This window comes from Microchirus variegatus (assembly GCF_963457635.1).
Source record: "Microchirus variegatus genome assembly, chromosome: 23".
NCBI classification, from domain to species: domain Eukaryota; kingdom Metazoa; phylum Chordata; class Actinopteri; order Pleuronectiformes; family Soleidae; genus Microchirus; species Microchirus variegatus.
The window spans coordinates 11,958,174-11,982,305 of record NC_139824.1 but is presented as its reverse complement, the minus strand read 5'-3'; the positions used below and the strand labels follow the sequence as shown (position 1 = coordinate 11,982,305).

Genomic DNA, 24,132 nt, shown 5'->3' with positions numbered 1-24,132 from the left:
CTGATTGGCCAAGGTCACCTGTACTGTATGACTGGGCCCATGCGGCCAAAAGTTGGCTGCTGGGAGTCGAATCGTGCTGCAAGTGCTGGGCTCATGCAGGTACAGGGGCAAGTCTGTCAGCTTTAATGACAGGCTTCTAATGAGAATAGTGCTTGCTGCAAGACCCATTAGACTCAACCCAGGTCTCCTTTGATGCTGTCCCCCACGATTTCTCGCCATGAGACCTCACCAAGCCTGTGTAAGGACCATTCCTTTATCAATTAATCATAGCCGGGTCCCATCTAAGCATAATTAGGGATAAGCCACACCATCACATGCACAGTTTTCACTTTCCCCCACTGAACCGGTCATTAAGTATTTATCTTAACCTAAGTTAACAACCTGCTTTCCCTCTTCTCTGCCTCTTTCCCTCTCACACTCTCCAGCTGTTAAGAATTCTCCGTTGTCAGAGGCAAGAAAGAAAATTTTTTAAAAACAAGAAAGGGGCGAAAAAGAGAGAGGTTGAAAAGCAAGAGAGGAAGAAACAAACAGATTGTGATGAGGAGGGCTGTGCAATCCTCCTGCCGCTCTAAATGATTCAAACGGCTGTGGACTTTAGTCACGGGAGACTTATCGCGTTCAGTAGCACACAAAAGAGACTTTTTGACTCAGGCCCACACTGCCAATGAAGATTTGTCCCACAGACCTTAAGTTCGGAATCCTTATCGAGCAGTTGCTCACGCAGCGCCGTCAGCTCCTTCTTCATTAGGGTGCTGTCCTCATTCACTGGTGTCCTCTTCTGCACCTCGTGCTGCTGCCCTGACGCTTTCTGTGGCAGATGGTGAAGAAAAACAAAAGAGAAAGAGCCACAGGTTACATTATGGATGCATTTGAATTGTGTCAATAAAATACATTATCAACAACTTTTAATTAACAAGGTATTAAACCGTGATTGCTCAAAACGGTAAGGGAAAATTTTGCAAACATTTAAAAAAAAATATTAACTGGAAGGACAGCAGAAATGGTACAATAATCTTAATTACTACCAACTTTTCCCTTTTTTTTTGGCAGTCTTTGCCGCCTTAGTAAGCGGAGGCTGGCCTCCTAACACTGCATCAGCTGGGGTTTGGCATTGGCTGGTGTGCTCTGGGATGCAATTAATTGCCATGTTGAGGGAAATCACTCAGATATATCCAGATAGTGGATTTAGCATTCCTTGCTACTCCTAGCTGGTCGTGCTAAGAACAGAGGGGCTTTAATAGAGATTTAAACTGGAGAGAAGACAATAAATTCAAACGTTGATAATGAGGTAGGCGAGAACAATTTGAAATCCAGTAGTGCTCAATTGATAGGAGCAGAAAAAAGGGGGCTTCCGCCAAGTTAAGAGGTCTAGGACATAAAGATTAGCATCTCAAATCCCCAATGCAGTTCAAAAAATGAAAGCTAATTATGTTACAAAAAATGGAAAAGGAGCAGTGAGGGAAGACATATAAGGAAAGAGGTGTAAGTTAAATAAAATAAAATGAAGAGGGTGGAAAAAAACATTATCAATGTTGTAGAGCTGAAGACATTAAGAGTGGACTCAGCAGACCATCACATCTCTATAAAAAAGGAAAAATGAATCATTATTAAAGTATGTATGGCTCAAAACTGGGGGGTGACAGAGTGTTTAATTAACTTAAAAATAGGTTGCAAGTTCCATTACCAATCGTTAAACTAAATTAATTTAAAATTAAATTGAGTAGCTAGTCCGATCCCTATTTATTTTAACGTATGCAATGACAATAATTATAACCCAAATTACAACATATGCTGATTAAGGGGTCATGAACAATGACATTCATAGATAATCCTAAAAGGCATCTACAGCATCATAGTCTTAGTTGTCTTCTATGAAGCAGAAGGATGTGCTTTTTCTATAGACACAAAATAAGCCATCATTTTAATTCACCTTACAATCTTGTCTTATAAATAATGTATGATCTACTGTTAGTATATTATATAATTGTCTCGTTATTTGGTAGAGTAACTTTATTCTCTGCAATTTCATTGCTTTGCCAGCACATTCACCTCCAGAGGTTATACAAATAAAGCGTGGAAGATTTGCTTCATGGCTTCATTGGCTGTCATGGACACTGATGCATCAGTCAGACTTAAAAACTTACTGAAGCACAAAGGCACAACATACCACATTATGCTATAGTACACACAGTAAAGAGCCTCTGCACTTAAGGGATGTTTCATTCCTATTTTGCTTGAAACCTGTGTGATTGTATAATTTTACGAGCCCCAACCTAGCGCTGAAATAATGTTTGATTTACCCACACGTGAGCTCCTAAAATGACTGCCGTTCTGACTGTGATCAGTGTAAGGATGGCTGAGGCGTGCAACATAAAAAAAAAAAAAAAAAAAGACACTGGGAAGTTGATGGCTCCATTACAGCCAGTCTCATTAGGAACAAACACGATTCTGGATGAGAGACGTTAATGAAGGGGACTGACAGATGCTTCGGTGAAAGGAAGATGATTTGAGGTAAATTACATTAGTGATGTCATTATCGTTAGCCATCATACCATCAAGAAATATTACTCAAGGGGTGTTGCAAAAGAAACCAGGTAAGAGAGAGAAATAGATTATCAAAGAGATTCTGTTTACTTGTTTTTGTAATATTTTTGTAAAATGTGACAATCAGTGACAAATGTTTGGCATAAAATACATATATGTATTTGTGTAAGCATGTTCTTAAAATGTTATAAAACAAGGTGAAGGACAAAGGAAAAATGCCCCTAATCAAATTTGGTCAAGATTTAACTCCCAGTTTAGCCATTTTTCATGCTGTTAATGCACAAAATCTGCAATCAAAGTTCATCAGACCAGGCTACATTTTCCAGGGTTTGCCTGTCTGGTTTGGTGAGGCTGTGTTCACTGCAGAACGTGGAACCCGATGCGGTCTTCTGCTGTTGATGCCTACCTGAAAATTCAACGTGTTGAGCATTCTGAGATTCCAGAAAAAATAGTTGTTATCTGCAGCCTTTCTTTCCGATTCAGCCACACTGACCAATCTGTGCTGGTTTCTCTCATCAATAAGGCATTGCCATCTCAGGAACTAATGTTCACCATTTTTTTGTTTCCGTGTAAACTTCGGAGATTGTTGTGCATGAAAAAGTCAAGTAAATCTAAGTCACCTGAATAATATTTTGAACTTTGAACTGTGTCTTTATAAATTGATTTATAAAATTAAATAATTTCATGAATATTCAGGTTTACTGGTGTTCCTACCTGGGTACCTGGCAGTGCATTTCTGACCTGGTTGAATGACTACCCTCTATTAATATAATATAATATGTTAAACACAGAACGTCACACACCTCTGGACCAAACTGTACTGTACCTGTTCCAGCTCCTGTATCTTGTCGTCTTTGATCTGGAGGATCTCCAAAACTTTCCTGTCCTTCATTTCGGCTTTGTGCTTCTCACTAGACATAAAGATGAGAAAAACATAATAACCATGTGGCCATAGTCTGTAACAATCAAGTGACTTCAACCTATAGGGAATTGAGGAATACCACAGTTGCAGTAACTCAGGTTATTATTTTTATCAAATGGTAGATGGAGCTGATATGATTAAGCAGCATTGTGTGAACTTATTTGACGATGGTCTGAATCTGAACCACATTTGTTTATAGTTGCACAAAGAGTCGGAACGGAATAATCAATGATTCACTTCGCTTTTATACAGCACAGCACAACCAAACTGAACTTTTGTCTCAAGTCTGCTTACGACAAAAACGTCAATGGGGGACCAGTTTGTTTCAACCACTTTGGGCCACAAGGGGCCCTCCATTCTCCACGCACATCACTTGTTTCGTCTTCTACACCCCTCATCTTCAGGGCCTTTTCCCTCTCATCTCTGTATCTTCTTCTGAGCAGCCCTCTCCCCAGGTAGACACCGAAATAAGTATCTGGTGTCCCTGGAGAAGGTGGAACGCAGGCCGGTCTTGCTACAGCTCCTTGTATATCGGGCCGTGTTCGCCGTGTCCTGAGCAACCAACCAATCACTCGACAAGATTCTCACAGGATGGAAAAAGAGGAGGGTGAACGGCGATTCCCAGTGGGCACTAGCGCTTGACTGAAGTCGACACAATTACCATGTCAATATTCTCCTGCGCATCAGGTGATACAATACACATACACTCTGTGGATGCATGTTCCCCCACTTGACTCAGCAGAGCAACATACTTTGATGGGTTTCCTAAGGGGCTGAAGACGATGTGGAGAAGGAATAAGCAGCAACGATGCTCAGGGACTGTTTTACCTCTATTAAGGGTTTAGCAACAACTGACAGACCTAAAAAAGTATGTAATGTAATGTAGAAAATATCATTATAATGGATCCCTAAATGAAAAAAGTTAAAAACTTAAGTGAATTTCACTTCAGTAAGAAAAAAACAATCAAGCTGGTTTTAAGACACTTGTATTATAAAGATTTTAATGTCAAATAGTTTAACCTAATCTGGAGAAATACATTTCATTTACTCAGGTAGGCATCATCAGACAAAAAAGGCTTCAACCTCTTTCTGTCTTTTCTGAAAGTTCCCATGCAACCATTTTCCATATAGCTTAGCCACCCTGCGAAAGAGGTCATATACAAGCTCACAATTTATCCGATAAAGACAAGTATTTGGCAGGAGTATTTCAACTGTCCAAGACGGGGAGCAGCAGAGAAGAGTATTTTCATTAAAAGGGTTTCCATGGCTGAACTGCTAGACCGGGGATAAGAGGGCTTAAATCAGCATCTGCACAAGATTCCATCATAACCCCAGTAGAATGGCCAAGGTGCCTTAAACACCCCTTGAATGACTTTCACACATATTTTTCCTTCACTTGTGAGATAAAGGAATTTTCAGCTGTTGAGCTTCCCAGGTAGCACTTTAAAAAAAAATTAATCTACTCACCGCTCAACCACCAAACTGACAGCCTGGGTCAAGTCTGGATTAGCCACTTGCAGGCGTTTCCATAGGGACCACACAAACTCCTTATCTGCCTGTGGAAATAAAAGGATTCAGCGAGTCAACAGCTATTCTTCCTAAATGAGATTTTAATAAATATATCTAAAGTGCAGCCATGTCTACAAGCAAAGACACGGCACAGCTACGCTTTCCTTGAAACAAAAAAAAGAAAAAGGATGCTCAGCGACATTAGCATACGACAGAAGGGTTAGTCGATCAATAATTTAAATATCTTGTACAAAACAGTTTTTGATCTGGACTGCCCTCTCTAATCATGAGCCCCCTTAACAGGAATCTCCATGGCTGAGATGTGACCTTCGACTCAAGGGGAGCAAACATTGACACTTGTCATTATGCACTATTTATGACTGGGGAGAGCTGGGATCCAAATCAAAACACAGCAGTACAGCTTGCATTTTCTTTATTAATCAATTGCTCGCCGGATATGTTTTCCACCACAACTCCAAAGTAACTAGCCCCAAAGAAACTCAAAGCTGATGACAGAGAGAGTCATCTTCAAGTAGAAAAACCCAGCCTGCCCCTGACACATTTCCAATTCAAATTGTCTTGCTGGTTTTTCAAACATTTTTAAGCTACATTACATTTAATGAGGGACATCTAAAAAGTACATTTTCTGACATTAAAAGACAGAATTATACCAAATCGACTTAATATAAAATTATCTGATAAATTATGTTCGCATCATCATAAGATAAAAGTCATCCCTCCCACTGGAATCTACTGGTCTCCAATTAGTATATGAATTTTAACCCCCTTTTCAAAAGTGTCTCATCAATTATTTACTAAAAATGGCAGAAACAGACCTTGATAAGACCATGAGCTGAACATATAAAGTGGAAGAACTGTGTATATCTGTCTCTGTATGCATTTGCATGTAAGTATGTGTGCGTGTGTGTGAATACATGGTGGGAGTAGGGTAAAAGGGTGATCGAGATCTCACCACATCAACTCGCCAATGCAGGTAACGATGAAATTAAGCAGCATGGTTTGCTTGAGACAGGTTGTCTCCCTCTGCCTGGCCTTTGGCTGCCATTAGCCAATGCACGGACAAGTGTTCAATCAGAACCCTCATCAAGAGCTCTCCTCTGCCGTATGTGTATGCATTGAATGTGTGTTTGATGATCACTGAATTATTCATTCTGTATCCAGACACTGAAACACCATGGACTTAACATACCAAAAAGGACCACTGAAATTCAGTCACATATTAATAAAATTAGCATTGGTCTAGTAGGAACATTTGCTGGCCGACAGATGAAACTCTTTGTAGTTAATGTCTGTCCTGAAGTACATCTTGCCAGAGAGTTAAGACATCAATGGTATTCTAATGTCACAACTTAAATGGTACATTGCACAACTAAAGGTCCCCATTAGAAAGACAGAATCACTGATGTTCTGCTCGAGACAAGACCACCGTGGATGGTTTCCATGTCATTCTCATGAGGAGCAACAGAAACTGGCAGAGAGAAGTGTACGCATTTGTAAACCTATGGGACTATTATGTAGACCTTTATTTTATTTATTTAAAAAAATAAATAAATAAAATAAAGCAATTAAAGTGAGGCCAGTTTAGTGATACTCAAAGCATTTTCTAGGCTCTCAAAAAAATGTTCAGCAAGATATAGTGTGATATGCGATTTGAAAATATTCCACTGACAAAGTCGATTTTTCTATGGCTGATGCCAATCTTAATAAATCAGTTTTTTAAAGCCATTTTTTGGGGATAAATGTTGAAAAATAACAGTTTGACAATATAGAATGATACACAAAACTGTCCCCAATCAGCATTTTGTGGCTGCACTGCAATCTATGAGTCTATTTTAAATAAAAAATAATGTATAAGCTTAATATTAAATACATGAAATAAATGATCAGCAGCATAGTTGCTGGGAACAATCTGCAATCTGCATCGGCATACATAGAGTTTACAAAAAAAATTGTAATTCATTATCATTTATAAGGCAATTATAAGGGGGAAAACTCCCAGAAACAGGCCTCTTTCAAAGCCCTGATGAAAACATGCATATTAGACAAAGCTGACATTTGCATTTAGGATTGCAGCTATCACATTTTCATACCCACTGTAAATGAAAAAGAAGCTATCATCAAATTAAAAAGGCACAAACACTGATTGGTACCACGAGTGGCTTATATTTGTGGTTCCTAGGAATTATGTAAATGAGGCCTGAAATGTATTTTTCCGGGCAATTTTAGAAAATTAACTTTAAAAAGACTGAATTTGAATTTGAAACACAGCAGGATCGCAAAGGCAACAGGCACAAACAGTCAAGTAGCACCACAACACAGAGGTTTCTGCTCCATGTGTTAGGTTGTATTTATGTTCTAATAACAACATCATCTGTTGAACCCCACAGCTGTCTCCCTACCTGTAAGGTATTGTGGATATGCAAAATGGGAGCTGCTGTGTTCACTTCACTCATGTTATTAGGCACCACCTGGTGGTGAGTATGCAAGGACACCCTCTCTCAGTCATTAACTTGCAAAGTGAAGATGTAAGATTATCATAGCTGCACTTCATCATAACCACTATCTGTATCTAAACAAATACTTATGGAAGGAGGATAGTTTATTGGTACACATGACTAAATTAGTTATTAAATTAGCTGAACATTCAACCAAGATGGGTGAGTATGTATAAATAATTGGAGCAAGGAAGTAATGAAAATAAAAAATAGTGTTTTTTAATGCAATTTAGCAAAATGGGTTTATGGCTTTGGGTTTAAAATGTGCAGAGGTGAAACAGACACAGGTGACAGATGTACTCCCTGACATGCACTATGATCTCATCAGAAAGCTCTGCAATAATGGTAGAATCAGAAGATATGCATGTAGCTTAGGTGAGTCACACAGGCCTTTGATCTACTGAGAATAAGGATAATTAACAACGGTCATTGTCTAGGGAGAGCGGAGGAAATTTTTTACAGAAATAATGTTTCACTCATTGCTTTATCAGGCCCATTAAAATGTTATCAGACTCAAGAGTTGTACATGTACTGTATTAGTGCACAGTCAGAGACATAGAATAGAGATTGTATTGAGGCACTCGCATAATCTTAACAGAAAATCTGACAACCTTAACTGGTAAGGGTTGAAAGAAGGAAAACATTAGTTCCTTAGGATTTGGACAAATTTGAAACATTTGGACACGTTTTGCTATTTTCTGTGATTTTTTTTAGAAGACAGATTTGTTGCGTGTTGTGTGCTTTGTATTGCAGCACAGTAAACATTAGTTTCTATTATTTGCTCCACAACATTTATATCATTAGGTTATATGCTGCTCTCTATACCTATATATACCTCTCAAATGCAATTTTAAACATTATTACATTATGATTTTTTTTTTAGCTGTAACCAGGTGTACCTAATAAACTGCATCTCGTCGTGTTTGCATGCATTCACACATACCTGACATTGCATTAACTCATCTGACAAACTCTTCACTTGCTCCTCCAGAACCAGGACACGAGTGTCGCTGTTGTCTTCGGAGGACATGTTGAGACTGAAAATGAGGCAAAATAACAACATGAATAACACTTTTAACAGAGGCTGGAAAGTTAGCTCAGATGACAACATGTTAATTCATGTGTTACACTGTAATAAACACACAATGGGCTAACTAATTTGTGTTTACAACCTTACGTTAGCTTTTATAGCACACTCCTGACATGTTACAGCTCACCGGGTGACTGTTTTGACAAAATGGAACAAAGTTGTTACCTGTTGATTTGACGAACCAAGTAAGAACCCTGTTAGCAGCTGGCAGCGCTACTGGAGCTAACTTTGCTAAGTGTAGCCACCAAACAAACAGTCATACTTTCGTTACGTTTCTTGTCAGCTAACACCAGGACATGTTTTCCCCCCCGAGCATATTTAACCATCCGCTAACACGCTTTTCGTTTCACCATTTCACCACACAAAGCCACAACAAGCACAACCCAACCAAATCACACGGTTGCTAATAACGACACAGACGCTTCCTCCCTTTTCAAACAAGCCCGCTGTTTCCCGTTTCACGTCATTTTACTACAGTTGCGGCTCATGTACGGCATTATGACCCAGTGCGTTGATTTGACCAACTTTAAAAACAACAACAGCTGAAACAAAGTGCTGTACATCAGAGACATGGATGTATAATATGATAATAATATATTTATATATATATATATATATATATATATATGTGTGTGTGTATATAATACATCCATGATCAGAGATAACTGTATAACTCATCTGCATAGGTTGATCATATTATTAATCTTGTGTGTTATTCTGGAATATGGTGAAATAAATGTGAATTAAAATGATGTTAATGCTTGGTTTTCATTTAATTTACATTTTATTTCATTTTTGATACAAGTACTGCTGCAGTAAAGAAAACAAATGAATGAAAATATGTAAATAAAGCATTAATTTACCACAGTTGATAAAGTCTAGGTTCAGATAAATTCAGTTAAAACATTTTATAATATAAAAAAAAGTAATTTTATGTATTGATATTGAATATTAGTCATTCAGATATACTTAATGTCTTATTTGCTCAATTTATTTATTTATTTATTATTATTGTCAGAGTTATGATATTTCCACATGTGGGATTATGTCGTTTAAAATGTTGGTCTTTGTGTCCTTGGCTTGTAGCCGACCTAATCATACATTTACAGTAACTACTAAAACCATGGCCTAAGTATGTTATGAAGAGGGACAAGTTGGTATTCAAAGATATTCACATAATATTTTCTTCACAACAGGAACCCCCCTGACTTGATATGCATAGCTCACTGAGCCTCGCCAAAGGATTTAACACATCCACACAGCCGTGTTCTGTATCCTTTGCTCGGCAATCCCCCTGAATTGCTGTGGTCGTGACTTCTTGAATCAACTCGTGTCTCCCACTGGGCTTTCATCAGAAGCACATTTTAGCTGACTATAAACTAAGATCAAGAGCAACTTGAGCAACGACTCCCAAGTCCAGACCACCATGGGTCAGTTCTGTTGCTTCTGAATTATATATATGAAAGAATTACTAATCATTCAATGCGTTGGATGTGGGTGAAGAGTTTGGGGAATTTGCCACCTTATCACAGAGCTTTGTTTATTTTTGTACATCACATTTTTGTAACTCTTTGATTTGTTGTTTATTGCGTACATTTGCTAATTAGATGCTAAACTGCAGTACACTCCTAGAAATAAAAGTGCTTAGTAGAACCATATAAGGTTCTTCGGCTTGTCTTCATAGGAGAACCCTTTTTGGCTCGAGGTAGAACCTTTTTTATTAAGGTTCCACCTGAGACCCTTTTGGAGGGTTCCAGCAAGAACCCTTTTAAAACCCTTTATTCAGGAAAGGGGTTTTAAAAGGTTCTCTGGATCAAAATGGTTCTTACTGGAACCATTAGTGTTACCAAGAACCCTTGAAAAACCCTTTCTCTTTCATCAACCACATTGATGACACATATGTATTTGGTTTAAAGGTGCCATATGTAAGAATGACGCCAAAAACGGTTACTACATTCAAATTCAAAATAACGAGGTCTTTTAGGTTTCGTTTTCTGACGTAACTGGCAACCCGTGGTTGCTCGGCAGCCGAGACTCTACTTACTGCAATGATTGGTAGACGGCGGTAGGTGGCGCCACATGCCAAAACATGATTTTAAAACATAAACATGATTTGCAGTCTGCAAAATATTTTTTGAAATGCAAATATTTTGTCTGTACTGTTGTTGTTGGTGAGTTCAGTTTGTTAGTTTGCTTAGTTTTTCACACTTTGGCGACTGGTAGGACCTCCAGAGTCCCAAATATAACTATTAAAATGATTAAAAAGTTGATTTTGCATAATATGGACCCTTACATTTGACTCACACATCTCACACACACAATTTTGATTCTTGACTTCTTGACACAGTGACTGGCGAACTGTCCAGGGTGTAATGGATGGATGGATGGATGGACTTGACAGTGTAAATTTCGAGACATGTATGGTAGCAAAAGAAAATGAACAAAGACGTATATTATACATATTTGACATCTGTTTTCCTGCTGAGACAAGACAACTCCATATTGTGCAGCTAATGTAGTTACGTGTCCAGCCAGATTTGGAGCAGTTATATGAAGACATATGAGGACTGGCAGTCTGTTTCAGTCACACAAATGTTGGTTCATCTGCTCACTGGCTCAACCTCTCTTGAAACCAATGTCTCTCTCTCTCTCACACACACACACACACATGCACACGAAGAGAAAACATGCAATTGACTTAGTCCAATTAGGTTGCTCCTTGACCCACGGACACTGCCACTCATTAAGATCCTCATTTGCAGAGCAATTTTGGAGGCAGTAAACTGGTACATAATGCACAACATCTGCCTGTGCAAACAAACACAAAAATGACAAGAGCCTCTTTCTCTCTCTCTCTCTCTTCCTGATCCCTTCAGATGCAGATCCACCTTTTTCTGAAGCCAACATTCAAAAGGGAAAACGAGCTAAACATCGGCTTGTAACTCGAGGAAATCACCTTCAAAGTGTTCCCACTTTCATAATCAAATGCACATCGTTCGGCGGCAGACACTCTTTAGTCGCCCTCGTGTTCCACACAGGCGTGTTCCACCATGTTTTGACAGTGTCTGCATGCACGTGCCTCCTCCTTGTTTGTTGTCTGTGCCACTAATGACAGATTGATCAAGGTCTGAGAACATTTGAGGGCAAATCTCAAACAAGCACACCATCATATTTCCAAAAGATGTGACTCCAGTGTGTGTATTCTGAATTATGATTTAAAGCGGACCTAGACCGGAAGTTCCAATTAACGCTGTTTTTTTAGTGTGTATCTGCATCATTACCTTGTTTAAGAAGCCCTGAAGGTTCAAAACAAACAGTTCAGCCACTGCTGAGAACGCTGTGTTTTATTGTAATCTCGGGCTCAGCGAGATCTCTGAAAAAACCTGGTCCGGTTACGTAAACAACGGTTCTCCTGAACAGCAGATCTCCACGCAAATGCTTCACGTTCCTCATCTTGACACAGGTTGCAGCTGGAATAATAATTATGATTTATTCTCATAATATTACGACTTTATTCTTGAAAAATTAAAAAAAATATGGTTTTGTGACTGAAAAGAAAAAGTGCGCCCTGCAAGATTCATATTTATTTCCAACTTTAACAGAAAAAAAGTCAGCATAACTGAAAGGATTATTAAAGCTAAGTATTTTTATTATGTAGACAGTGTGCTTCAGAGTCCACGTCTCCTGTGCAACCGAGCAAAAATAAGCTGCAGCCTGCAAACAGTGCATCTTTACCGTTCGCCACAGGATATACCTGGCTCAGACGTACTGCGGTAAATGTAAAGTGAACATTGTTTGAAGTTGTCTTTGTCGGCCACTCGTGTCTAATTGCCCAACTGTTAAAAAGGCGAGGTGCCACCCCTTGAAACAAGACAGCTCTTGCATCGACAATCCCAATAAGCATGCTCGTCTCACTCCAGCTCTGCCTCGGCGGCGCCCTGGGGAAGTTCATGTGACTCAGAATTGTGATCATGCAAATTTACCTGCATGAAAAATTCAAGAATCAAATGACAAGCCGTGGTGTGCCAGTGCTGACAGAGGAAGGAAGAGTGTTGGGGGTGGGGGGGGGGGACAAAAACATGACACTCCATGGAGAATTGGGAAAGAACATTCTCCGCCTGCCGCCTCAGGTAAGTAGGGATATTGTCTGCATTAATGTGGCCTAGCTTTGATGCTGAGGGAAGGAAAGAACCTGAAAACTGTGGGAGATGACAACAGACACTAAAGCGCACTAAAGCACAAGTCCCCATGCTTTGAAGGAACATTGATTGTACAAATGCCAGCTGGGATGTCAAACCTGCACAGTGTTTAGTAGAACATCACTCCCCCTGCATGGAAATGAAACAGGCTCCGACATGTGAGAGTTGCAGTGAGTCTTTGAACACAGTCACTTTGTAGTGTCGCTGATGGCTCTATTTGTTCGGTGTAATGTTTTCTTATTGAATCGGATTAGATAATAATAAGCTTTTGTCACAATGGGAGGGGGGGGGGGTATTGTAAAAAAAAATGAAATTGGCCATAAAGCTTTGGAATGGCTCACCAAGTTCTTGTTCAGGTTGCTGATATTTTACAGCTGCTTTGCACACAATTTTCTATTCAAGTGATGCCCCGAGGAGGGATGTTACATCTCTCAGCAGAGTCTGTGGGAGAATCATCAGCCTCTCTTGACCTCAAGCATGAGGATGGCTCATGCTGAATCCTGTGAGACCTTGGACTGTCTTACAAAACCCCAGGACAGAGACACCATTGATTACCGCTTCTCTTCCCACTCTCCAGCTTTCATATTATCCGTGTGCACCTATACCACACGATTCAAGCTCAAAACCCTTCACTCACTCCGTGTCATGTGCATATCCCACTCCGCCCCCCACCCCCTGCACGCTCACGTGCTGTGTGTACGCGATGCGCTCCCCCCTTGTTCGTGTCCTAACCCCGGCAACGATGACATGGTGTTTGACTCCCATCTGATGACCTTCTGGTCCGTATCCTCAACAGACAAGGGGGCCCTCATAAAGGAGGAATTGATCCACACGAGACGCAGCAGCAGCAGCAGCAGAGCAAATGTGTATTTGTGCGGATCCATGGTGCCGCGAACCTCAGGGCCACATTCCCTCAGAGATAACCCCAACTCGCGTGGCATCCCCAACCCCAGTAAGCCCCCACTAGATGTGTGGGAACAATGCGTCGGTCTATTTCCCTCGGGCTCTTGCGAGGAAAAGCTTGTCCTTTGCTTTTTCAATGGGTAAATTAAGGTGGTAAAAGGAGGTTTAAGTTCATATTTCCCTTGAGTGTGAGAGAGGAGACCAAAGACGCGGGACATCGATCATCTTGGGTAAATGTCGTCCAGTCAGAAAACAACTTTTAGATGAGATAAATATTTGTCTTGTTTTCCCTGTGAGGGAATTCATGTAAAGTTGACGATTTTAAGGCCTTTAATTAATCTAAGCATGACATGACATTTGTTACATATGAAGCTACCAAGTGTGCGCCTCTTATCTGCCATGAGAAACTGGTAGCTAATAAATAAAGAAACATCCTTGGAGCCATTAACTGTCTCCTGATTGGTGGAGAACTTACAGTACGAGCCAGTCCTTTGAAAAAAAAAAAAAAAAAAAAAAAGTCTTCTGGGTTCTTGGGTATGGCCAGAATGACCTTTGTGGACCTTTCTATGGTTCGGTAGAGACTGGAACTTAATGAACAGGAGCCCCTCTGTGGATGTGATGGATCCACGAGCGCGGCGCGAGCAGCTGATGGCCGTCCCAGGAGGCAGAGCACTTCAGTAGCGGGTTCAATAGCTCATTATCATCCGTCCCGCTGGGTAATTAGTGAACAGTGGGATCCCGTCACAGGGACAAATAAACACATACTGTTTTCCCCAATCAGGCTGCCTTTGCTTGCGTGTGTCTTCTTCACAGAATATATAGACCATCTAATACCAGACTTTAATAAATGTTTCAGTTAGAAATAGTGTCTTAAATTCTCTGTGCTCTGTGATACGCAATTTATATGGTTTTTGTGTCTCTAACACTGGAGTTTTAGGATATAAACCCTGCCAGCGGCCATGTTGTGTCATGCAGCATTCTCCTCCGTGTGCCCCTATGGCAAGGTATTGTTCTCAAAATCGCTACAGGAAACATCAACAACTTCTTAAAGAACGCTCATGTTGACAGTTTTACGATAAGATTTGGATCATGCAACCACAAAGTCCTAATACATCACTATGTCACTATGGCCGAGTAAAAAATGGTCTAAATCACATCTTTAACAGCAACTGCAAAGTTCTGTTGTGTCAATTTGAATTTGCACTATGACAGATTAATAGCAGTACAAGAAAGCGGTTGACTTGGTCCATTTATTTAAGATCATCCTCCTCTTCCTCTCATATACTTCAGACACTGGTATAGTGAAATTAGACTGAGATGGAGCGAGAGATAAGGTGACGCTAAAGATATTTGTTTCATTTTCTACACGCTCCAAGTACCACCAGAGGAAGCTTGCGTAACACAGGTGCCGCAGTTTGAGAACCATGGGGGTTACCGGGCCGCTCCTGCAACCGAGTCTCTCCAAGGTCTTATTGACATAACACTAATTTATTTCCCCCAAAATACATTTAGAAGAACTTAAACTAATTTGGAATGCACGATGTCAGTGAAGTCATTTCTAAGTCCACTCGTACGCTTCCGCGACAATAAGCTCAAGGACCATCCATCAACATGGGTGATTAAAGGTGCCATATGTAAGAATGTGGCCAAAAACGGTTACTACATTCAAATTCAAAATACCGAGGTCATTAAGGTTTCGTTTTTCTGACTTAACTGGCCACCCGTGGTTGCTCGGCAGCTGAGACTCTACTGACTGCAATCACTGGTAGATGGCGGTAGGTGGCGCCACATGCCAAAAACATGATTTCAAAACATAAACATGATTTGCAGTCTGCAAAATATTTTTTAATGCAAATATTTTGGATGTTCTGTTGTTGTTGGTGAGTTCAGTTTGTTATATGAACATTATTCCTGAGTCTCTGTGACATATTAGGAGGATTTTATGGCCAGTTGCTTTAGATTTATTACATAATGCACCTTTAACTGTTTCTGTGATTGTGTACTCCTTATTTGTATTATTTTTTTTTAAATAAATGTTTATATTGCTATGTTAATATGTCTAGTTTGTTCTTTTTTTGCTATATTTTCATTCCATTGGGTTGTCATAGTCTTGTGTGTAATTCTGCTGCTACACCAAAAGGAAGTCCACCTATCTATCTATCTATCTATCTATCTATCTATCTATCTATCTATCTATCTATCTATCTATCTATCTATCTATCTATCTATCTATCTATCTATCTATCTATCTATCTATCTATCTTGGATTGGCAATGTTAACAGCAAAGACAAAAAGGCCATGTTATGCTTTAATATGCAGCACATGTCATATTTTTCATCCCTAGCTCCACCGGTGACTGCATAACACTTTCTGACACTTCCAATACAAACAGCATCAAAGTGTTGGAAGGAGACACACAATCTTTTTTTTTTTTTTAAGGCTTTTTTTGTTTTGTTGCTCACATAAGTATGTAATATCTCATTTAATTAGCAATCTAAGCCCTCTGACAAACAAGCATATGGTCCAGGCTCTCCCACGGCCTAGGCCAAGGAATGAATATGCATATCCTGGGACCTCAGTAGCTTGTTACCCCGGAATGAATTCTGCACAAGCCTAATCCCTGATCTATTATTTACCCCTTGACCAAACATGCAAGTGGGGCTTCCAGACGCTTGACTTGATAGAAATGACTGCTCAGGGATTCGGCTGCCTCTCTCACCCCAGTGGAGGAGCCAGGCTGAGGCAGGCAGGCAGTCACTCTGAGGAGCGCGTATGTCTCTCTCTCTCTCTTTCTCTTCCTCTCTCTGCTCCACTTTTCCCTCAAACAGACAGTCACTCAGCCAAGATACGCAGTACGCACAAAACCCACGCGCTTTCATCCCTTCACTCTTTGAGTTGCTGAGCAAATCCTCAATTAAAAAAAAAGAAAAAAAAGTGACACTTTAAAGAATCAGCTTTGAGGGACATAATTAAAGAAATGAGTGTCACATGACATCCCTGCAATACACAGAAGAAGCATTAACTATCTCTACAACACGTGTGCGCGCAGTGGCGTGCGTGCCATGTGTGCCAACGGTGAAAAGTTGGCTCAATGGAAAAACGTTCACGTACAGAAATGACATGGACATTAAACGTATGTGGATTCACCTTGTCCACATTATGGTGACACAATAAAAATACAAATACGAAAGGGGGGGAAATGATCACAGAACAGTCGCGCGTCTGTGCCGATTTCAGGGACTTTTTGGCACATAGATGCGACTTTTTCATCCTGACATAACATCGCAATTTTCGGGGAAAAAAAAAATAAAGTCACTCGGGTTACAGTCACACACACGCACACACACACACGGCGTGTGAAAAATCACTCGTGTGAGTTCGACTTGAACCGTCTCTCCAGCCCGGACCGTCCGCAGCTCTCCTCGGCGCACGGTGCGCGCTGACTCTGCAGAAGGAAATCACCGTGGGAGCGAAGGAAGGCGTTTTTTTTTTTTTTTTTTGAGTTTATCCTCGAGGTAGGACAAGCAGTCACAGCCCAGGTTCTGACTGTCTCACCCGTCTTCATTTTGAGGGAAAGAAGAGGGGACAGGGAGTCTTCAGTCGTGCGCGTTTCCTTCTCCGAGGAGACCGACGCGTTTCCAAAATAACGCCTTGAGGCGCGTGTTTCTCAGCTCGGCAGCGCGGACGCAGTCATTCTCCGGATGAAAAAAAAAAAAAAAAGTAGTGATTGCAAGCTGTAAAAGTGTCATAAAACGGCGGCGATAAGTTTGTGAAAAGAGCACCTCGCCGCGAATCACCTCACACAAGCGCGCACGGCGGCACTGAAGAGGAGAAAGTTCCCCACTTGAGGGCGAAATCAGACTTTTTTGAGGACGCCAAGTTTGAAAAAAGTGCCTGGAACCTCGAGGTCTGTGAGAGACAACATGCAGCAATGGTAAATATGAGCTTTTCTAACACATACACACACACACAGTGGAATTAACTGTAAAAACTGTGACTTTTCATCCAAAGTCATTAGAACAGATAAAAAGTATGGGTCTCTATGAATAATGTATTTCCTGTACTTCTCTTTTTAATCCTTACTTTGAAGGAAAATGATTTATTTTTTGTTTGTTTTGATTTTTCTATCAGCAGTGACCTCTGTACATACATGCACATAAGATCTGTGAGAGTGAACAAAACATTACTTCATAGAATTTTACACTTTTGACATCAAAATGTCACCCACCTCTCTCTCTCTCTCTGCTCTCCACAGCAGCAATAACAAACATTTACATGAGGTCTGAGACTCAGCTTGTTAACTTCAGCTGGAATGCAAAGATTTACTCTTTTTATATATTTGTTTTGTCATTTGTTTACACACTATTTACGTCTCCTTAAGCCGCCTCAGGTTTTGGACTTTCATATTTTTTTGCAAAGTCGAGCGAGGCCAGTGAATGTTGTAATTCAGAGCTGTTACGTTACACACACACACAAGGCTGATAAAATTTGCAATTTCCCAAAGTTGTTTTTGAGGCCTAAAAATCTCTGTGCTCAAAATCTCACCTCATCGTCCCGCAGATGTTTCTCCACCCTTTTTTCACTGATTTCAGTTGATGATACAACATATTTAACCCGGACGCCAGTGCAAACAAAGCTCTAGATAATTTTTAATAGTTGATTTTCATATATATTGGAGCTGAGCGACGCTGCGACCGACAGTGTCAGCTCCTTCCTTTTCAAAACACACTCGCCTTGCAGTGTCACACACAGATTTGTGCGTGTTTATGTGTCTCTGTGTGTTCACAGTTCACCTCTTAGTAGAAAGCTCAGTGAGCGAGTCGCCCGTATATTTGACTGCTTCAGGGGACGGAAAACAGATTGAGATGAATGGCTTAACTTAAAAAAATAAAAGTGCCCACAAATGTACTTTCACACTTTCATCAGCCGCATGTGTGTGTAGATTAATGTCGAGCAGAGTATTTTGGCTTGGACTGGAGTGTGTGTGTGTGTATGTGGATGTTTCCTGATGAGCCTGATGCTGGTGCTGCTATGGTAAAGAATTCCAATTTACATTCCACAAGTGTCATTTCATTACTTTTATCTCCATGTTGCTCTTTTCCCTGTCGGAGCAACGACACACACAAGTTAAAATGCTGCTGTGTTTCTGTCTCTCTCTCCCTCACGTATCACATATTATCCTTATTAAATCTCAGAGTTACCGACGGAGGATCATTTCTGGTGGTCTGCTGTATACAACTCACAAAATATGTGTATAAATATATATAAAAAGCACGATTGGAGGACAAAAGTCGACATTAAATAATACAGAAAATGTAGAGGTAATGTCCTCCTCCTGCACCAATGCTCTTGTTAAGCCTACAGCACTGCTATACGTGAGGTTAAAGAAAAAAGTTAAAGTTGTCAGCGAGGCTGCAGCGAGGTCGTGATTCCTCTGGGTCCGCAGGAATCAGAGAGGAGAGAGCGCGTGAGAGTGTGTGCACACAGGGTGGGAGCCACTGGTTAGCCGGTTCAATAATCTGCTGGACAGGTAGGCCGATGACGCCCCCCCTTAGAGAGGCTGCTAATGAAGAGAAAGACTGCTTAGTGGTGCTCTGCTCTGACCCCACCAACCCTCCCTGTCCCCCCTGCTGGTTTCCTCTGATTACTGCTCACATACAGAACTCTTTCCCTCTCTTCAGCCTCTAATCCATCCTCTCTTTTCCCTCCCCTCCTCTGCTCCTCTTACTTTTGTGTTTATTTGAAAAAAGAATGGGTGCTGTGTGCATCCATGTATTATTCATATAGCTTCATATATTTTTTTTGCGGTGTTCTGTATTTGTTTGCTTTCCTCGTTTTTTTTTTTCCCGTTACACTCTGTGATTAATTCAGGGGACTAATCACTTCTTGACCTCCTCGTTCCTCCCCATTTTCTGTGCAATTTTAGCTATAATGAGACTGCTCTGGAAATTAAAGAGCTTAACCTCCGAGGTTCACTAAGTGTGGAGCAGGAAGAGGGGAGAAAAAAACAACAACAACAAATAAACACAATTTACTTTAGATCAGGGGTCTCAAACTGGTGGCCCCCCAATCGATTACATGCGGCCCCCTATTTAATATCATGTTATAATGACCACGACCTCTCCGTCTTTTAAACACAGTGTGTAGCTGAGGCACAGGTGATAGAATATAATATGTTTGCTCGCAATGTTTTTATAACAGTAATAATAAGATATTTGGTCATAATTATCCCATTATTAAATGTAACATATACAACATTCAATTACATATATACATACGTTTGTTAGGGCCCGAGCCACGACTGGAAGTGGCCGAAACGGCTCCTGGTACGAATTTTAATTACAGTTGTCCACACTATTATTTATGTAATTTAAAATAAATGTCTATTTTTTTATACTAATACATTCATTTTGCATCATAAATAGTATTATTAAAGGTGCATTATGTAATAAATCTAAAGCAACTGGCCATAAAATCCTCCTAATATGTCACAGAGACTCAGGAATAATGTTCATATAACAAACTGAACTCACCAACAACAACAGTGCAGCCAAAATATTTGCATTAAAAAAAAATATTTTGCAGACTGCAAATCATGTTTATGTTTTGAAATCATGTTTTGTCATGTGGCGCCACCTACCGCCGTCTACCAATCATTGCAGTCAGTAGAGTCTCAGCTGCCGAGCAACCGCGGGTTGCCAGTTACGTCAGAAAACGCAACCTAAAAGACCTCGGTATTTTGAATTTGAATGTAGTAACCGTTTTTGGCCACATTCTTAGATATGGCACCTTTAAGTATACGTGTGATATCATGATGCAATATTGTGAACAGTTGTTTTTTGTTCTTTTTTCCACTCTTTGTTCTCTAGGCCGGCCCCCTCTTGACCACAATAGATGTGCATTGTCCCCCAGGTCATTTGAGTTTGAGACCCCTGCTTTAGATCAAGGGAAATACTTTTACATATTCGCACACATAACAGTTAAATATTTGCAGAAATGCTGACTGAGCAGTTTCTCTCTCTCTCTTTCTTTCTATGCAAAACATCAAAACAACACTATCGCAGTGTTATTTATTGAAAACGTGGGTATAGATACATTTCTGTATGATATAGCCCCTCACAATCTCACAATTGATTGATAATCTGTCTTGGTAAGTGACAGAAAAAGTCACATTTTGAACAGCGGGGTCACCTGAGATGACAATCTGTGAAAAGACACAGTAAGATATGGGATTTTCTCAGCAATACAACGTCAGAAAACTATGTACAGTTTGTGTGATTGGTCGCTGATGTACTGTAAACAGTTGAAGATAAGGACACGGGGGTTAGCAGTTGTTATGACTTGAGAATTCAAGGTGTGTTTTTTTTTTTTTTTCCGCCTTTTACGGTCTCACAGATTGAGATCTCCGAGCGTTAACGTCTCTCCCCACTCGCTTTTAGGCGATAGATCACAAAATTGAAGCGGCAAGTTGATCAGATTAAAATCAGGCGCGGCGCACAGAGCGGTGTTTAAACTGTAAACTGATGCTTGTACTTACATGTGTTAAAAAATGCGTGTGTGTGTGTGTGTGTGTGTGTGTGTGTGTGTGTGTGTGTCCTTTCTACTTGACAGGCTTCATTTCACATGCTAATCCAAACATCATCATATTCCTTTAGGAAGGAATCAGGAAAAACTTTGGTCTCAGTGCATGAACACACCCAGTGTGTGCAGAGGACACACACACACGAAGACACACACACACACACTCTCTATTTGTTTAAAATGAAAAATGATTGAACACATTTATTTCGCACAACTCAGCTTTGAGGGACTGCAACCCTGCCACATTTTTCTGTCTGGGCCTGCGATTCCGACATTTTCTGCCGTAATCTGGGGTGGCCTTTAAGTGATTCGGCCCAGAACTACAGTAATTACTGGCAACTGCGTAAAATAAACACTTCAGTGTCACTGGGTGGCAACGGTCCGATCGGTAGGGAAATTACATTTCACTTGTAATCCATACGTTTTTCAGCAGGGCAGGAGTATAATTCATGTCGACGCTACGAGCCTATGTAACAAACAGGAGTATAGTTGTAACCAAATGGCTCAGTTGGGACATATAGGGTTATGTGGTATAATTTATATTTTATAGCTCCCTCCTGCACCGACAGCGCTCCAGAATAAAGTTGTTCGATTTTGTTCCACGATACAGTGGAGTGAGAAAATCTGGGATCTCGCTTGTGATGGAAACTCCAGACACCACTTTGTTCCTTTCTTTCTTTTTGTATTTTTTTTTTTTTTATTATTTTCCTGTTGAGTCTCATTTCTTGCATTCAGGTAAAAAAAAAATACACCAACAACTGCTGCTGTTTCTGCTGCACAGTGGATGTTTGTACAACTCTCTCTCTGTTTGTGTGTGTGTGTGTGCACATTAGTGGCCCATGCCCCAGTGACTCCAAAGAAATGGAAAGATCTCCTCAGGCCATACAGAGTGATTTGATTAGAAGAGAATAATTTGCCCTAAAGATGTCTTTTTTTTTCTTACTCCCCCCCCCAAAAAAAAAGCTGGTGGAAGAAATCTGATATGACAAGATAAGTGGTGGCTCATGAAATATTCCCGAGGACGGAGATGCAGCATGTTGACTTTGGAATTATTGCCTTGAGTGTCAACGTCTTTGGAATTAACTTGCTGACAATGTTACTTTTACCTGAGAGTTACTCAAACCAGTCATTTCATTGCATTTTTTGGGCCCTTTTTTTTTGGCTGCTCGTGTCTTTATTGGTATGGTATCACTTACTGTAATTCTATACTGTTTAATAACAGTTCAGCGACTACTTATTGAGAGAAACGGTTCACGGTGGCTCGTCCATTTACTGGAGCAATGCGGCGTGCTGTAAATTTTGCATGTACCTTCGCTTTCGGCCAATAACAAAAGCGCCAGGAACCCTCCCTTTAATTTTTGACTGCATCTAAAGCAACGTGATAAAGTAGATGACTGCCTGTGGTTAAGGTTTCCTGATGCAACGCTGCACTTATTGCCCTGTTTTCAAAATGTGCCTTCGCTTCTAATTCCACTGCTCCCACTGTCGGTCAGTCCGTCCAGTCATCTTGAAGCAGACTTTTGTTGCTCTACAACAGCGTCGTCTGACTTCCTTGTTTGCTTGCGTCACAGTTATGAAGTTCAGTGTGTTTAACCTAGATCTGAGGGGGAAACTGAGGTGAAAGTGAGCAAAAATTGTGCGATCGATGCAGGGAAAATAAACAGTCGATGGCACTGTTGCTGCTTCGGACGAATGTGTGAAACCTGGGGAGGTTACAGACACATACTTATTTTTTACCCAGTTGTTAAAGTATGTGTGCTTGTACCCTAACCAGTCCTTCACCACGAGCATCGTCCTTAACGCATTTATTTTTCCAGCAGTGATTTTTAACGATTTGGAAAGCACTGGTAAATAGACTGTGTCCTGTTGTTAGGATCATATTGGGAATTTGAGCACATTTGGAGGTCAGACACTTAATCATTCAAATTCAATAGGTGTTGCCAACCGTGGGCCACTGCAAACCAGCTAGCAATCCACTCAACATAGTGAACATCTAAATTCATATTGTTTGCAATGGGTTTGAACCTTAAAGGTGCAATATTACGCAAAATCAACTTTTTAAACCACGTTTTTGTGGTCCTCCTCAGTCTAAGTACAGCAGATAAAACACACACGATGTTGACTTCCGCGCTCACTGGGACGTCACAATACGCTAAATTCCTGGAATTGTTGTCTCGCGGAGCTACGCTTTGTCCGTAAAACACGTGAAAAACCGAAAAGTTCTATTCTTGGCTCCACAGTGCAGCACAGAGTTCTACACAATCTTCCAGCCTCAGAGGATTTATCTGTCCAGTGCATACATGTTATATATGACGGCAATGTGCCTGCTAGAGCCTGCAAATGATCACTTTTCCCAAATGCGAACTGCTGTTAGCTCCCAGTAGCCTCTGTGGCTGATGTCATTTCCTGTCCCTTAAGTTTCGTTTTACTACTAAACAGAGCGTTCTGAACAGGGCTGTTGATTGAACTGCTGTGGTGCTTCATCCATGTCACAGACATGTTCATTAGGACACCAGGGAACTAGTTTAACTTGGAGAAATAGGGTATAACATAGGACCTTTAACTCTATAGAATGTCCCGACGAATGTTTTAATACTGAATTCCCCATCTGCATCTCAATCCTTCTTAAATTAATAATTTTCTCTCCATTGAACAGTTCCGCGCCACACACACCAGACCACCACCACCACAAACCTGGATGACACGTTTGAAGTCCTACCCTGTGATTTTTTGGTGACAGAGGTGCTTTTTACAGTGATAATCACAGTAATTAAGCAGTCTAAGCGCAGGATTTTCAGTTTCTTTTTTTTTTCTGAGTTCACTTTCCTGTTTGAGGGGGAAACTTAAAGCTCATAAACGGCGCGTGA

At 40.6% G+C, this 24,132-nt stretch overlaps 1 protein-coding gene across 1 annotated transcript in view; it reads right to left on the bottom strand.

Moving 5' to 3' along the window:
• Positions 1-8,521, bottom strand: part of cntln (centlein, centrosomal protein) — a gene marked incomplete at both ends in the record, with an annotated part of 73,722 nt that extends 65,201 nt beyond the window's left edge. The window contains 4 exons of the mRNA XM_083909380.1: positions 686-808; positions 3,371-3,455; positions 4,934-5,022; positions 8,435-8,521. Coding sequence (XP_083765506.1) covers positions 686-808; positions 3,371-3,455; positions 4,934-5,022; positions 8,435-8,521 — 384 coding nt within the window. The remainder of the gene's footprint in view (positions 1-685; positions 809-3,370; positions 3,456-4,933; positions 5,023-8,434) is intronic.
• Between the last annotated feature and the right edge of the window lie 15,611 nt (positions 8,522-24,132).